The sequence below is a fragment of the Triticum aestivum genome, chromosome 6B (genome assembly GCF_018294505.1).
Source record: "Triticum aestivum cultivar Chinese Spring chromosome 6B, IWGSC CS RefSeq v2.1, whole genome shotgun sequence".
In the NCBI taxonomy this organism is placed as follows: domain Eukaryota; kingdom Viridiplantae; phylum Streptophyta; class Magnoliopsida; order Poales; family Poaceae; genus Triticum; species Triticum aestivum.
Genome location: NC_057810.1, coordinates 447,950,443 through 447,966,081, shown reverse-complemented (window position 1 = coordinate 447,966,081; position 15,639 = coordinate 447,950,443). Strand labels below are relative to the sequence as shown.

The 15,639-nt window shown below is 48.8% G+C and overlaps 1 protein-coding gene across 1 annotated transcript; it reads left to right on the top strand.

Moving 5' to 3' along the window:
* Nucleotides 1-736: 736 nt before the first annotated feature.
* Nucleotides 737-1,747, top strand: LOC123139261 (putative cyclin-F2-1). Its single transcript, XM_044559057.1, has one exon. It carries the CDS (start codon nucleotides 737-739, stop codon nucleotides 1,745-1,747), a length of 1,011 nt encoding a protein of 336 aa, XP_044414992.1.
* Nucleotides 1,748-15,639: the final 13,892 nt, after the last annotated feature.

Here is a 15,639-nt window from a genome sequence, read left to right as displayed (position 1 = left end):
AAAAATTGAGAATCGATCATGCGACCCACTGAAGTATATATCGACAAACGCCTTACCACCAAGTTGAGGGATGACTTCAGTTTGTAAAGCCATATGAGCGCTATTTGACATTAGTTATACATTTATATTTTTTCAAAAAAAAAGGACAATACTTAAAAAATTTGGCGCATAATAGGAAGGCCGGTTTTGGACCGGTTCCCGAAAATCCCGGTCGAGATTAAAAACCCTGGCGGCAACACAATTGTTTTTGTTTTTTGCGGCACGGCAACACAATTGTTTTTTCCTAACACAGTACAGACGCAAGCGTTTATATACATGCGCACACACGAATACCCTACCCCTATGAGCACCTCCGAAAGACTGAGCCGGCATATCATCTTAAAATTTACGAAGTCACCGTAGTCACCTCGTCGTCGACGCACTTGAACCCTGGTGGGCTGGGGATACCGTTCCTCTAGCCATCGAACCACATGTTGGTTCGCGGCAGCACAATTGTTAAAGAGTAAAAAAACAACCACAAAATAAAGCAAGAAAGAAAAGAGGGAAAAAATGGAAAGAAACGCATAGGTAAAGTCGGATTACTGGACCCAGTGAGTGCCCACCCGGTTTCCAGTTCTCATGCAGCCAATCGGGCGCAATGTGCATTCCTCAGCAAATAGCCAGGTCGACGCCGCCACGCCACCCTGCCGTGCAATCTTACACCCACCGTCCAGTGTATCCATTCTCCTTCACGCCAATGGCTATCATGGATCCCTTCACCGCCGAGCTGCTCTCGGGCCCTCCTATCCCCGTCGCCTTACCAGGCGGCGGCGCCGAGACGAGGGACATTGACGACTACCTCCGAGCCATCGGTGCACTTCCTGCGCTTCGACCCGTCGACCACTACGCCGCAATGAAGGAACCCGTACCATCCCTGCTCCTGGAGACCGCCGTCCCGGTCTTCGATGCCCCTGAATCCAACAACGCGGCCACGCGTCCGCGGCTCTCTGACTACGACGCCGACATCGACTTCAACCTCCGCAAGCTGGAGATGAACGTCGAGGAGCCGCCGAGGCCAGACTACCTGAAGACGGTGCAGGGAGATCGGATGACCCCGTCGATGCGCGCCAACCTTGTTATCTGGATGGACGGGTTTACTCGGTACTACGGCCTGGCCCCCGGCACGCTTCACCGCGCCGTCTCCTACGTCGACCGCGTGCTGTCAGCGCGAACCTTACCTACGACTAACATGGAGTATGAGCTCCATCTCCTGGGCGCCACGGCCGCCTTCACCGCCGCCAAATATGAGGAGCGGGACACCATATTCAAGGTGAACGCCGCGAAAATTGCCGACGACTGTGGGTTCGCCACGAGCAAGGAGGTGATCGACATCGAGTGCAAGATGTTGGCGGTGCTCCGGTACGATTTCAGCGGACCAACGGCCTACACCTTCGTGGACCACTTCACCAGGTACAGCGAAGGAGAGCGCGACCTGGAGGTTCAGAAGTTGGCGCATCAGCTCGCCGAAACATCGCTGGTCGACTACAGATGCCTGCAGCTCATGCCGTCCGCCGTGGCGGCGTCGGCGGTCTTTCTGGCCATGCTGATCTTGAACCCAATGGCGAGCCAGGTTCGACAGTGGAACAGAGAATTCACGGAGCTGACAGGGTACAAGCCCACGGACCTCGTCCTTGGCATTGAGTCGTTGTACATGATGAATCCCGATCCGCGCTTCGTGATCTTGCCGGCGTTTTTGCAAAACGAATAAGAATTGTAATGGGAAATTTAGGGGCGGACAGCCACTTGCATGATTCAGCCATGAGTTGTTGAAAAAATTAGGATGTTTAGGTGTACAATTGGCAAGCTCCCTTTGAATTATATGACATACTTTCAGATTGAATCATTGGATTGTACGAAATTGTCAAAGAAAATGAGTGATTTTGGTTGCCCATTTTTCCGCATACAAAAATCTAGAAGTTTAACCTATAAATTCAGTTTGAGAAATGCCTAACAGCTCCCGGGTGCCCCTACACCCTCATGAACAGTAAATTCATAAAAAATTGAAAACAAATCGAAAAAAATCTGAAACTTTCAGGAATCAAAGATTATCAAAATTTTGATGTTCTTGCAAAGTTCCAGCAACAAATAACCTTCGTGGAGCCCTCACAAAAAAAATCACTGCTAAAAATGTACATAAACTGTGAACAATGAAATTTCACACACATCTAGTATACATCTATAAATACTTGTGTAATTTTCAGATTTTTTTTAAACTTCAAAAGTTCATTTTTTAATGTTCAAAAATTTCAGGCTCCATGGAGCCCGAGAGCAGAAAATTAATTTTTTCCCCAAGATTCCTTTGGACAAAATAGTGAGAACATAAAGGCACCTAATCGAATTGAGGTGGGATTTTACCCTAAAAGGGGTGTCGTAAAAGGACCTATCAGCGAGCCCAAACAGAGCTTATGAATTTGCATGATAGGTGAAATATGGTGCTTGCACGAAAAGAACCTAATAGGGCATATTCTACCGAGTTAACGAGCATTCTAATGTATCTGCCGAAGCAATAGGTATAGCGCATTAAGTTACTTGCTATCCATATAGATGGAATTTCTTATGTGAAAGGTGGATTGGGTCGTCGTAAAATGGACTAGAAGGGGTGGATAGTCCAATTGAAAATTCTACACCAAATTTTAGGGTTGACAAGTTTTACAATTAGACTAGTTTGATCCTTAGGAAACGTCTACACATGCAAACTAATAAGAACAAAAGTTGTCGAATGTAAAGTGCTTGAGTTTTGGAGGATGCAAACGACGGAAGCTAGATTCTGTATGCCGAGGTTTAGGTAATTGGCACTACCCAACTCCTCGTTGGTGGAAGTATGTAAGACCACAAAGGTCTCGGCACCACGCCCACTTAGTGCATGATCACGTGTGCCACCACGATTTGTACTTAGAAGACTCACTCGTGGTAGATCTTCGTACGGAGAAGGTGATCTCATGACCTTATACAAAACTCTTGATTCCTTCACAATACGATTGTTGAATGCTATGAAGTAACTCCTAGCCCTCTAAGAGTTGTGCACCCTCCAGAAGTAACAGATAAAGCAAAATCACTTAGTAGACCATCTCAGAAAATCTTAAATCAAAGCACTCTCAATAACCCATAGGATCTCTCTCTCTCTCTCTCTCTCTCTCTCTCTCTCACACACACACACACACACACACACACACACACACATACACAAACACACACACACACACACACACACTCATATGCAAAAACACACAAAGGATATGGTTGAAGCAAAGATAAATGAACACTATGAATAGGGGTTCAACATAAGGAGAAGTTAGGCCTTCATGATTCAAGAAAAAAGTTTGGAATCACCTAAAACTGTTTGCTTTCTTCTTGAAAGTTTTGCTTTTCAAAGGCTCTCTCATAGACTCGCACAAAGTTGGCTACATTTGACTTGGAATGGCGTGGGATAACTTGTCGAAGATCTAGCCAAAACCAAGGGGTGCGGTATCTATTTATCGAAAAAAGTAACTTGCCTACAAGTGTTGGAGAAAAAAAATCTTGGAACTATAGAACATAATAAAATATTTGGAACGACTAGAGGAGAAACACACATTTCTAAAAAGTGCTCAGTACTCAGAAGTACTGATTGTCTAGTACTCCTATCAAAAACCATAGTACTTGGAAGTATCGTGAAACTAAAATGGGGGTTACTAGGACAAAAAGGTAACTCTTAACTCTATGCGCGAAGGGTGGGACAGATGAACTTTACATGAGATTTGAAGCAACGACGCTCGTGAGATTCAGTCGTATGGTCGGGGGAGAAGTTTCAGTGCAAGAGACCTTCCATCACACCAGGAAGCACCAATATAAAGGTCACTAGATCCATTGCAGACATCATTATGGGTGGTGGGTAGTGGGAGTGGAGCAGAGAGCCATTGGTCAGATGTATAACCCTTCACTAGACGTACTTCCATGGAAATATCAAAAGTTTACTAACTCCCTATCATTATTCTATCACATTTGGTTGTAAGCATCACCGGGTGGTTAATTATCCTTTTTCCATTCAACCTTCACAAATATAGTCAGCACATCACAGTGAAATTTATGTTCTCATTCAATCATAATAGAAATGACAACATTATTGATATAACATTCATTTATCATTGAAATAACAACATTAGGACCTCGACTTTTTTCTTTAAGCCTTGCACCAAAGGATATGAGATGTATTTCCACCATCCTTCTCTCATTTAGTTCATTTGCATAGGTGACTTCACGTCATAGCGGCTTTAATTTTTTCATGCTTCCTTATTGGTCCTCTTTTTAAATGTTTTAGGTCCCTTTTCATTGCTTTTAATACCTCGATTATTTCTGAAAAAACTCTTAGTCAATTCGAGACTCCTTCATATTTGGTTCACTCTAATGTTGATCTAGCTAGTTGTCATCCAATATGTTGCATTAAATCATGCTGAATTTGTTGTTTTTGCTATTGCGGATATTAATTATATCAAATATAAAAAGGCAAAAATAAAATAATGTGACATGTTAAGTTAGGACGAGTAAGATAGTTTATTATTAATTGTCTCCTAGCATGGTTGACTAATTGGCATGAAACTAAACATGGAAACCATATATCATGAGCCACCCACTCGTCCATTGCATGACAATTTCTAGATAGTCAACAACTGAACCCTAAAAAATATTTAGACCAATACTTGTTGTTTGTTATGCAATAATTGACATTGGATTGAATATCTCATAACCCAAGAAGGGAAAAAATATTTATTAAGAATTTCTTCAGTAATAATTACAACGAACTAGAGTACTCAACCCTTGTAATTTTTGGTTCGTCTTACTTCCACTTTATGTGGAAATGACTAACATCACACCAAATATTATAATCCTAATTAAACACTTCACTTTCATGGTTCACATTTTGTATCTAAGTGACTAAAGTTAACCTGCATGTTCCAACCACATTTAAACACGTTCAGTAGTGCAGAAATGCTTACATTCAATCTTAGTTGGTGGCGTGCCATTCTCAATCCACGCCACCGTTAGTTTCTCCATTACGGTGGCGTGGCCATATTCCGTATGTCATCTGTAATAGGTTACTCGTAGCATGCCTACAAAATGGTAAGCACTACTGGAATCAGCATGCCGTCTGCCCCCTCTTTATCGTCAGTTAGCAGACGGCAAGGAATGAGTTTGCCATCAGCCAACAGAAAGCAGACGGCAAAGAGGCAGCGAACGGCAAAGAGGGTGTTTGTCGTCAGCCAGCTCTTTGCCGTCTGCTAGCAGACGGCAAAGAGGGGGTGAGCGAGTCCTGGATTACGGGGTGTCCGGATAGCCGAACTATCATCATCGGCCGGACTCCAAGACTATGAAGATACAAGATTGAAGACTTCGTCCCGTGTCCGGATGAGACTTTCCTTGGCGTGGAAGGCAAGCTTGGCGATACGGATATGTAGATCTCCTACAATTGTAACCGACTCTGTGTAACCTTAGCCCTCTCCGGTGTCTATATAAACCGGATGGCTTTAGTCCATAGGACAAACAACAATCATACCATAGGCTAGCTTCTAGGGTTTAGCCTCCTTGATCTCGTGGTAGATCTACTCTTGTAATACCCACATCATCAATATCAATCAAGCAGGACGTAGGGTTTTACGTCCATCAAGAGGGCCCAAACCTGGGTAAAACATCGTGTCCCTTGTCTCCTGTTACCATCCGCCTAGACGCACAGTTCGGGACCCCCTACCCGAGATCCGCCGGTTTTGACACCGACATTGGTGCTTTCATTGAGAGTTCCTCTGTGCCGTCGCAATCAGGAGGGATGCCTTTTCCCGTCTTTAAAGACGGCGCCGTCGTCAAGGGAGCTTTGGCCACCGGCCAAACTAGCCGGCTAGGCGGTTTTCTTATGACCGCCTGTTCGGCCACTGCTCCGACAATGACCTCTCAGGTCATCAAAAGCGATCTTCATGTCAACTCGGAATTCGCCGAGCAGCTAGACCCGATGGAGCTCTCCTCCGTAAATGAGCTCTTGGATCGCATCGCCGCCCTGGGAGTCTCCACAGACTACGATCAGATTGGGCTTAAAACAGATCAGAGAGAAATTAACTCTCCCCAGGCTACCCACCACGTTGTTGTGGTAGAAGAACAACGCGGCGACTCTTCTTCTATATTGAAGACCAGTTATGTCCGGATTCCCGATCCCTCTATGCCGGATTTCCGCGGAGGGACGGACGTCAATCAAGTACTGAACCTAAAGTCAGGCATCGGACCAGATTTATTGGACAACATCTAGCAATCCAAGCTTCCAAATCCGGAAACTTCTCGGCCCTTGAGCCTCAGATGGGGCGAGGTTCTGAATTTAATTCCGCTCGCCCACCCAAACATAAGCGATCTATCTCAAATACAGCAAGAGCCCGATGAAACAGTACATCATTACTGGGCCAGATTCCTCCTGGTTATGGACAGGATAACGGACTGCCGTGAGGAAAGCGCAATCTCAATTTTCTGCAACAATTGCACGGACAAGGGAATCATGAACACCATAAGTCATCGCGAAGTTACACGCTTCGCCGACCTAGCGACCATAGTACAAAAATACTGTGCGATGGAGAGTGCCTGGAAAACCGAAACCAGGTTTTGGGACAATCCGGCCCTGAACACAACCCTAGTTCGAAATAAAAGGGTGCGTCATACTCAAGCAACCGGGTTAAAAACCAAAAAGCAAAACCCCCCTAAAGGGCACGGAATCGTACTGGAGGGATGGCTCAACGGACCCTGTAAAATCCATAGTACAGAAGGCGCCACTCCAACACATAGCCTTCGAGCATGTTGGATACTACGGCAGGTGGCCAAAACTGGCGAAGGCTTTCTAGCCCCGGGTAACCAGCCCAACAGTACCAGTACGGTATTAACAGTCTTCGAGACTTTTGCATCAAATAACATGCGGAAACGAACAATCCGCAGCCTCGCCGAAGTCTACCAAGTAGCAACAACAAATCCATGGAGCGACACGGCTATCACCTTCAATGCCAGCGACGAACCTAAATTCTGAACAGCCTGAGCACCAGCCGCTTTGGTACTCAGTCCGATAGTGGACGACTTTCGTCTTACCAAGGTACTCATGGATGGCGGCAGCGGATTAAACCTCATCTACGAGGAAACCCTCCAAAAAATGGAAATTGACTGGAGCCGCATTGAGCGAAGCAGCACAACCTTTAGAGAAATAATCCCTAGTCGGGAAGTACGCTGCATAGGAAAAATCACACCAGATGTAGTGTTCGGCTCACCGGACAATTACAGGTCCGAGGAAGTCACGTTCCAAGTGGCCCCATTCGGCAACGGATATCACACCTTGTTAGGGCGAGAGGCATTCACAATCTTCCAAGCTATACCCCATTACGGGTACATGAAGCTTAAAATGCTCGGGCCCAATAGAATCATCACTCTTGTCAGTGATCCAGATACAGCACTCCGCGCTGAAAATAAGACAGCCGCACTGGCCCTAGAGGCATTATCCGAAGCCCTAGCGGCAGAGGAACTCACTGCGGTGCGCTCCACGGTGGATAGGGACGATGTGATACTCGATAAGAGGTCTAAATCCACCTCTTTTAAACCAGCAGACGAAATAGTCAAATTCCAGGTCCATCCAACGGACCCCACAAAGACGCCTCCATTGGGGCACAATTAAACCCTGATGTAGAAGCCACACTACGAGAATTCCTTCGGGAAAATTGGGACATTTTTGCCTGGCACCCTTCAGATATGCCAGGAATCCCACGCAGGCTGGCAGAACACAACCTAAATATCCTAAAAGGATTCAAGCCAGTCAAACAGGCTCTTCGGTGATTTTCCGAACCCAAAAGACAGGCAATGGGAGAGGAGCTAGCCAAACTCCTAGAAGCCGGATTCATCAGAGATATAAAACATCCGGACTGGCTACCAAACCTGGTAATGGTACCAAAAAAGGACAAATCCTGGCGCCTTTGTGTCGATTTCAAAGACCTTAACAAGGACTATCCAAAGGATCCTTTCCCCCTCCCCCGCATCGACCAAACCATCGATGCTACCACAGGGCACGATTCATTGCGCTTCCTCGACGCATATTCCTGATACCATCAAATCAAGATGGCAGAAAAAGACCAGGCCGCAACGGCATTCATTACTCCATATGGACCATTCTGCTTCAACACAATGCCCTTCGGACTCAAAAACGTCGGTGCAACATATCAGCGATGATTCAGACATGTCTGGCTACCCAGATAGGCAAAACAATGGAGGCATACGTAGACGATGTGGTCGTTAAGACCAAACACGTCGAAACGCTAGTAGACGATTTGAGGCTTACATTCAACAACCTCCGAGCATATGACATTAAGCTCAACCCGGAAAAATGTGTTTTCGGCGTACCTCCGGAAAGCTCTTGGGCTTCATTGTATCCGGTAGAGGAATTGAAGAAAATCCAGCCAAGATCCGAGCTCTGTCACAATTGGATATCCCAAAAGACCTCAAACAAATACAAAAACTAACCGGATGCGTGGCGGCTCTAAGCCACTTCATCTCCCGTTTGGGAGAAAAGGCGCTGCCCCTCTATCGCCTCCTCCGGCGCACCGAACACTTTGAATGGACGGATGCTGCCACGGCCGGACTCGAAGAAATTAAGGCCATATTGGCAACAAATTCGGTCCTGGCCGCGCCCAACCTGGGCGAACCTATGTTATTATATATCGTGGCAACACATCAAGTTGTCAGCGCCGTACTCGTCGTCGAACGAGAAACAGAAGGGCACAAATTCCCTCTTCAAAAACCAGTGTACTACGTATCCACTGTCTTAACTCCATGCAAGTCCCAGTACCCACATTATCAAAAGATAGCGTATGCGGTGTTCATGGCATCCCGGAAGCTGCGACACTACTTTCAAGAGTGTTCCATAACGGTGGCCTCCGAAGTACCTCTCAACGATATTATAAACAATCGCGATGCGACGGGCAGGATTGCAAAATGGGCCATTGAGCTCTTACCATTTGACATAACCTACAAACCACGGTGAGCTATAAAGTCGCAAGTTTTGGCTGACTTCATCGCCGAATGGACCGAAGCCGAACTCCCTAAAGAGTACGGCGCATACTCCAATTGGATCATGCATTTCGACGGCTCCAAAATGTTGGCTGGCTTGGGGGCTGGCGTTGTCTTGACATCCCCAACCGGAGATATAGTCCAATACGTACTTCAAATAATGTACACGGACTCCAACAACGCAGCTGAATACGAGGCCCTTCTACATGGTCTCCGGATGGCAATCTCCATGGATATTCAACGCCTAGAGGTGCGCGGGGATTCAAACCTCGCAATATCCCAAGTAAATGGAGACTTTGACGCCAAGGATCCGAAAATGGTTGCCTACCGTAACGCCGTTCTAAAAATGTCAGCTCGATTCGAAGGACTCAAATTTCACCATGTAGCCCGGGATAATAACCAGGCAGCAGACGTGTTGGCACGCATCGGCGCAAAACACGATGCCGTCCCTCCAAACATCTTCCTGGAGCGGCTCTTTAATCCATCCGTATTATGGGAAGAGGAGTCCGGAAATAACAACCCGGAACCAACTGAACCACCCAACACGGAACATTCTGACACAATCGGTGGCTCTGCCAATGAAATAACACCTTCAGCCCACGGAATAATGGCAGTAATTGCCCCGTGGACGGAACCATTCCTAGCCTACTTAATCAGGCAGGAACTTCCCGAAGACGAAAATGAGGCCCGCTGGATAGTTCGGCGATCTAAAGCCTACAAGGTCCATGAGGGAGAACTTTATAAGAAAAGCACAACCGGAGTCCTTCAAAGGTGTATCTCCGAAGAGGAAGGGCGAAATCTCCTAGCTGAAATTCACGACGGACTCGGCGGGCACCACGCCGCAGCCCGGGCCCTTGTAGGCAAGGCCTTCCATACAGGATTTTATTGGCCGACAGCCCGGGCAGATGCTCAGGACTTAGTCCAACGATGTGTCGATTGCCAGCTCTTTGCTAATCAAAGCCACATGCCACCCACCGCCCTCAAAACTATACCCATCACTTGGCCGTTCGCGGTCTGGGGGCTTGACATGGTTGGACCCCTTAAAGGGGGAACCCACAAGCAAAAATACTTATTGGTCATGGTGGACAAATTCACCAAATGGATAGAGGCCAAGCCGGTTAAAACGGCAGAATCCGGACCTGTGATAGACTTCATATCCGGGGTAGTACACCGTTTTGGCGTCCCCCACAGCATCATCACTGATAACGGCACGAATTTCACGGCTGACGAGGTTAAACTCTAGTGCAAAAACATGGGCATCAAGCTCGACTACGCTTCAGTCTATCACCCTCAAACTAACGGTCAAGTGGAATGAGAAAATGGTCTAATCATGAGAGGCATTAAACCCAGATTAGTGCGGTCCCTCACGGAATCTAACACGCACTGGGTAGAGGAGCTCGACTCTGTACACTGGGGGCTACGGACCACGCCAAACCGCACTACCGGATTCACACCATTTTTTATGGTATACGGCGCTGAGGCAGTTTTGCCCTGCGATATAATTCATGACTCACCTCGCATGCGCATGTACGAAGAAAGAGAAGCCGAGTTGGATCGGCAGGACAATTTGGACGCCTTAGAGGAGGAGCGCGACGTGGCAAAATCCCGTTCCGCATTCTATCAGCAGCAGGCTCGAAGATATCAAAGCAGAGAAGTACGGGCCAAAACTTACAATGTTGGCGAGCTAGTTCTACGCCTGGCGGACAAAAAAAATGACAAACTTAAGCCCAAATGGGAAGGTCCCTTCATCATCGACCAAGTCCTTACCGGCGGAGCATACCGTCTACGCAACGCATCTAACAACCGACTCGAGCCAAACCCATGGAACGCAGCCCGTCTCCGAAGATTCTACGCCTAGCGCCGGACTCAGAGTTCATCTCCTTCCTCCGTCCACCTTTCATATTTTTTCGCTTTCTTTGTTTTCCCTCCTTTTTCCTCCCTCTTTCAGTACAAGCCTCTTGAGGGCTGATCTGCGCTTTGTTCGCACTCACTTGATGTGCTACTCGCACTCGTTATACCCGGGGGCTTCTTTAACAGAAGCTTATTTATATGGGCTTCATGCCCAACACATGTGTCATACTTGTACCTTTTACTCACCATTATATGCATCGATATGACTTAAGTTTTGGCCAAGCTGGGTTGCCTAGCTCCTGTGCTTACCCCTACGTTCCCGATTGTTCGGCTAGGAGGTAAAGGGAGCACCTCTGCGATTGTTACTGCCGGGTCAGCCGGATGTGTACCTCAGACTGGGTGAAGCCGAAGGCTAGCGTTCTTAAGGGAATATTCGGTCGGTGACTTGAAAGATGATTTATTACTTATTTATTTATCTGCCCCCAGATGCTTTTTCTGCTCTTTTCATAGTCCGGACATGCACTTTAGGGCATGCCTCCCAGGGAAAGGAACCCCTAACGGAACTATTCTCCCTGGAAGATGTTTCTTACTAACCATGTAATATAACATAGCTAGTTGGGCACTTGTCTGATAAAGCACTTATGACCCCTACGCCTTGTCTCCATGCATGCCCCGGTTTTTGTATAACCGTAAGGGTATTCGGACACACTCCGGAGTGTTGGGTCCTGAGATTGAAGCGAAAAGGTCCGCAAAGACAAACGATAGACAATCCGGCTAGAAGGCATTTTACATGTCATTTTAAATTACATCGTCAAACTGACTGATTGTACTCATCTTCAATCCCATCTAACAGGCTGTCTAATTTACAGTCCCGTTGGGAATATTTCGCGGGCAACTCTACTTGGCCGTACATCAGGCTCACAGGGATCTCCTTCCCATCGGGCCCCACAGGTCCGACCTCGGCCATGTGGTTTGGATCAGCCTTTGTGTACCGCGTCTTCACCATGGCCCAGGCCTCCCTGGCGCCTTGACGGTAGGCCGATATCTTCCACAGACGAAAACGCTGCCGTACTCCCTGAAGCTTCTCAGCAAGCCCTCCAAGACCCTCGGGTAGGGAGACGGAAGACCATAAGGCCTGAACGACGCCGCTCATCGCCTGCCGAACACGTTCATGCAGTTGCAGCAGCTCGGGAAGATGGTCTCCCGTGGAACCAAGCATCTCCTCCGCCGGACGACCCGTGAGCACACCTACAGACACATTTCTGTCAATCGACTTCCTCGCCGAACTCTTCTTTTCAAAAGAGTTTGCTCAAGCACTTACTGTAAATACCGCGATGAAGCCGCCGATTCTCCTTTACGGAGTTAGACAGCTGGACCCGAACATCTTTTAGTTCTTCGCCCAGCTGGGTGTTGGCATCTTGGAGTTTGTTCCTCTCCTGCTGCACCCTCATAAGCACCTTCTCGTCGGCCTTCAGCTGGCACAACAGATGTTGCTTGTCCGGATCTAGTTCGGCACCCTCTGCAATATTATTGTCAGACTATACACACACGCCGCACTTCATAAACTACTTCTCTTTTCAAAATATGAATTACCAGAGGGGGTCTCTGTGGCTCCCCCGGCAGCGGCTAGTGCGGCCCCAAGTTGGGCCTTGCATTCTTGAAGTTCCTGGGACAGGTGGGTATTCTTCTCTGTAAGATCCTGCATAACAAATGATCCTTAAATCAGTTAGTTTAACTATTTTAAGTCTCGGGGGCTACTGGCATATAGAACTATTAAAATTCCTCACCCGTATGTCTTTTACATACTGCTCCGTGGCTCTGGTTAAACCATCTTGAGCAGCACAGAGGTGCGCGTCTCCCGCATTAAAGGCATTCAACGCCTCTGGGGAGAAACACGCGTCACGAAGAACTGTCCGATGGCGCCTGTGATTCCTGGCGCTCTCCACCTCAGACCTGGTGGCGGACAACCTGTCGGCATCCTCCGTTGGAGGAGCATCCGGCTCGCGCCTTGCGCTCGGCTCCCCCTCCGGACCAGGCGTTGGAGCCTGGCTGGCGAAGGCTTGGTTGGCAACCTCTCCGGGCTCAGTCCGGCGAGCGCTCTTTCTCCTGGAAGAATCATGAGCATTAACATACCTCCCAGGAGTCTTTCCCTTAAAAGACAATGGTGCACCATACCTTTGCGGCGACGTTTCGATTCGCACCGCACTCCTCTTCCGCCTGCTGGGCCGCACTGACCCTGGTTGGTCAGTCGCCACGGGCTCGGCTTCCTGCCGTAAAGGCACCTCCTGTGAAGCACCGTTGGTACACGGTGGTTAGAAATAAGCATTAAAAAAGTAACGGTGTCAGGACTTCGGTCGTACTCACCTGGGAAGCCGGAGATAAACTGGAGTAGTCAGCCGTAATGGCGACTAGAGCATTGTCTATGCTGAGCTGGTGGAACACCCCGTCAATCAGTTCCACCATTATGTCCGGATCCTCTCCGGAGGCCGGATCAAGGGATCTTCCCGGATCCTCGGGTTGTGGAGTTGGGCTTTCTATGCCCTCCCACATCCCGGCGCAGTTCCTGCGTCGAAATCATAAAGTAAGACACTTATCTTTGAAAACACGGATCGGATATATAAACGTCCGCTTACCCAGCTCCGAGGGTTATTCATGGAGAATCCATTCAATGGACTCATGCGGAGGAACTCCTGCTTCTCCCCCTTGTACAAGCCGGACAGGATCTTCACCAGATCGGCGGCCGATCCCGGCCCCTTGCGACCATGACGGGTGGCGTCATTCTCCCCGTTGAAATCCCACATGGGGTGGCCCCTATATTGGAGCGGCTGCACCCCTCGCATAATACATGTGGCCATGACTCCAACCATGGTTAATCCGGAATGGGCCAGTAACCGTATCCGACCCATCAGATATTGGACGCTCCTATCATCTTCCCGTTGAGGGCTCCGCGGGCGCCAACTCAGGCGTTTCTTCAGAGGAGCGTTCCTAAACTCCGGGAGGCCGATCCGAACTGGATCCGGCAGCGGGGCATCTTCCATATAGAACCACTCCGAAGGCCAGTCTTCGGACGCCTTCTTCGGGGTTCCGGATAGATATCCGGTCCCGGCGATGCGCCATATTTTGGCTCCGCCCACTTGATATATCGACCCCTCGTGAGAACGGGGTACGAGGCAAAACAGTCTTTTCCACAGCGCAAAATGGGGATCGATGCCCAAGAACAGCTCGCAAAGAGCTACAAAGCCCGCAATGTGCAAAATGGAGGCAGATGTGAGGTGGTGAAGTTGGAGTCCATAGTACTCCACGAGCCCCCGGAGAAACGGATGTATGGGAAATCCGAGTACCCTTATTAAGTAGGGGACGAAGCATACCCGCTCTCCTTTAGAGGGATTGGGGACGCTCTCTGCTTGCTTCCCACCCTTGTAGGTGGCCAGTCCGGCTCGAACCGGAACCATAAAGGCTAGGGGAAGGTATCCCTCTGCTTGGAGCGTCACTAACTCGCTATGCGGGACTGAGCATCTCCTCCAATCTCCTGGCTGAGGACTGGGAGCGCGAGAAGAGGAGCCGCGTCGACTGTCCATGTTGGAATGGATTTTTGTCGGATGCGCTTCGATGAGTACTTGCGGAAGGAGGATGGTGTGATTTGGATCTGGATCCTCGCCTCTCTTATAGGCGGCTTATTCGCGCAGCTAGGGGGTAAAACGTAAAAATACCCTGGCTTTTCGCATTCATACAACACGTGGAAGAGGGCCATTATTGGACGTGGAAGCCAAGGAGCGCAACATTTATGAAGAAACCGGACACTATTCGGCAAACACATGGAACATGGAGGAGAACCCGCCTTGCAAACACCGAAGACAATATACGCGCCGGACTCGTCGTCATTGAAGCCTGGTTCGGGGGCTACCGAGGGAGTCCTGGATTAGGGGGTGTCCGGATAGCCGAACTATCATCATCGGCCGGACTCCAAGACTATGAAGATAAAAGATTGAAGACTTCGTCCCGTGTCCGGATGGGACTTTCCTTGGCGTGGAAGGCAAGCTTGGAGATACGGATATGTAGATCTCCTACCATTGTAACCGACTCTGTGTAACCCTAGACCTCTCCGGTGTCTATATAAACCGGATGGCTTTAGTCCATAGGACGAACAACAATCATACCATAGGCTAGCTTCTAGGGTTTAGCCTCCTTGATCTTGTGGTAGATCTACTCTTGTAATACCCACATCATCAATATCAATCAAGCAGGACGTAGGGTTTTACCTCCATCAAGAGGGCCCGAACCTGGGTAAAACATTGTGTCCCTTGTCTCCTGTTACCATCCGCCTAGACGCACAGTTCGGGACCCCCTACCCGAGATCCGCCGGTTTTGACACCAACAGGGGGTTTGGCCCACTGACTGTTAAACCCTAATGGGCCCCCTCTTTGCCGTCCGCCAGCAGACGGTGAAGCGTTCCTTGCCATCAGCTAGCGGACGGCAAAGCTTCAAAATAACTTAACGGGTCGCGCCCTTGTTGTCGCCCTCTCTCTTTCTCTCCCCTTTCCTCCGCGCCCGATGAGCACTGGCAACCGCCCCCACCCTTCCATCTCGTGCCGTCGCCGCCGCACCCTCCCTGCCCTGTCGTCAGCCCCTCCCCGCCCCGTCACCGCCCCCTCCCTGCCTTCCCACCCCCTCCCGATCCTTCCCGCTGCCGCCACCCCGCCA

What these genes read in the sequence shown, in the direction of transcription:
- LOC123139261 (XM_044559057.1), top strand. Translation starts at nt 737, where the DNA reads ATGGCTATCATGGATCCCTTCACCGCCGAGCTGCTCTCGGGCCCTCCT.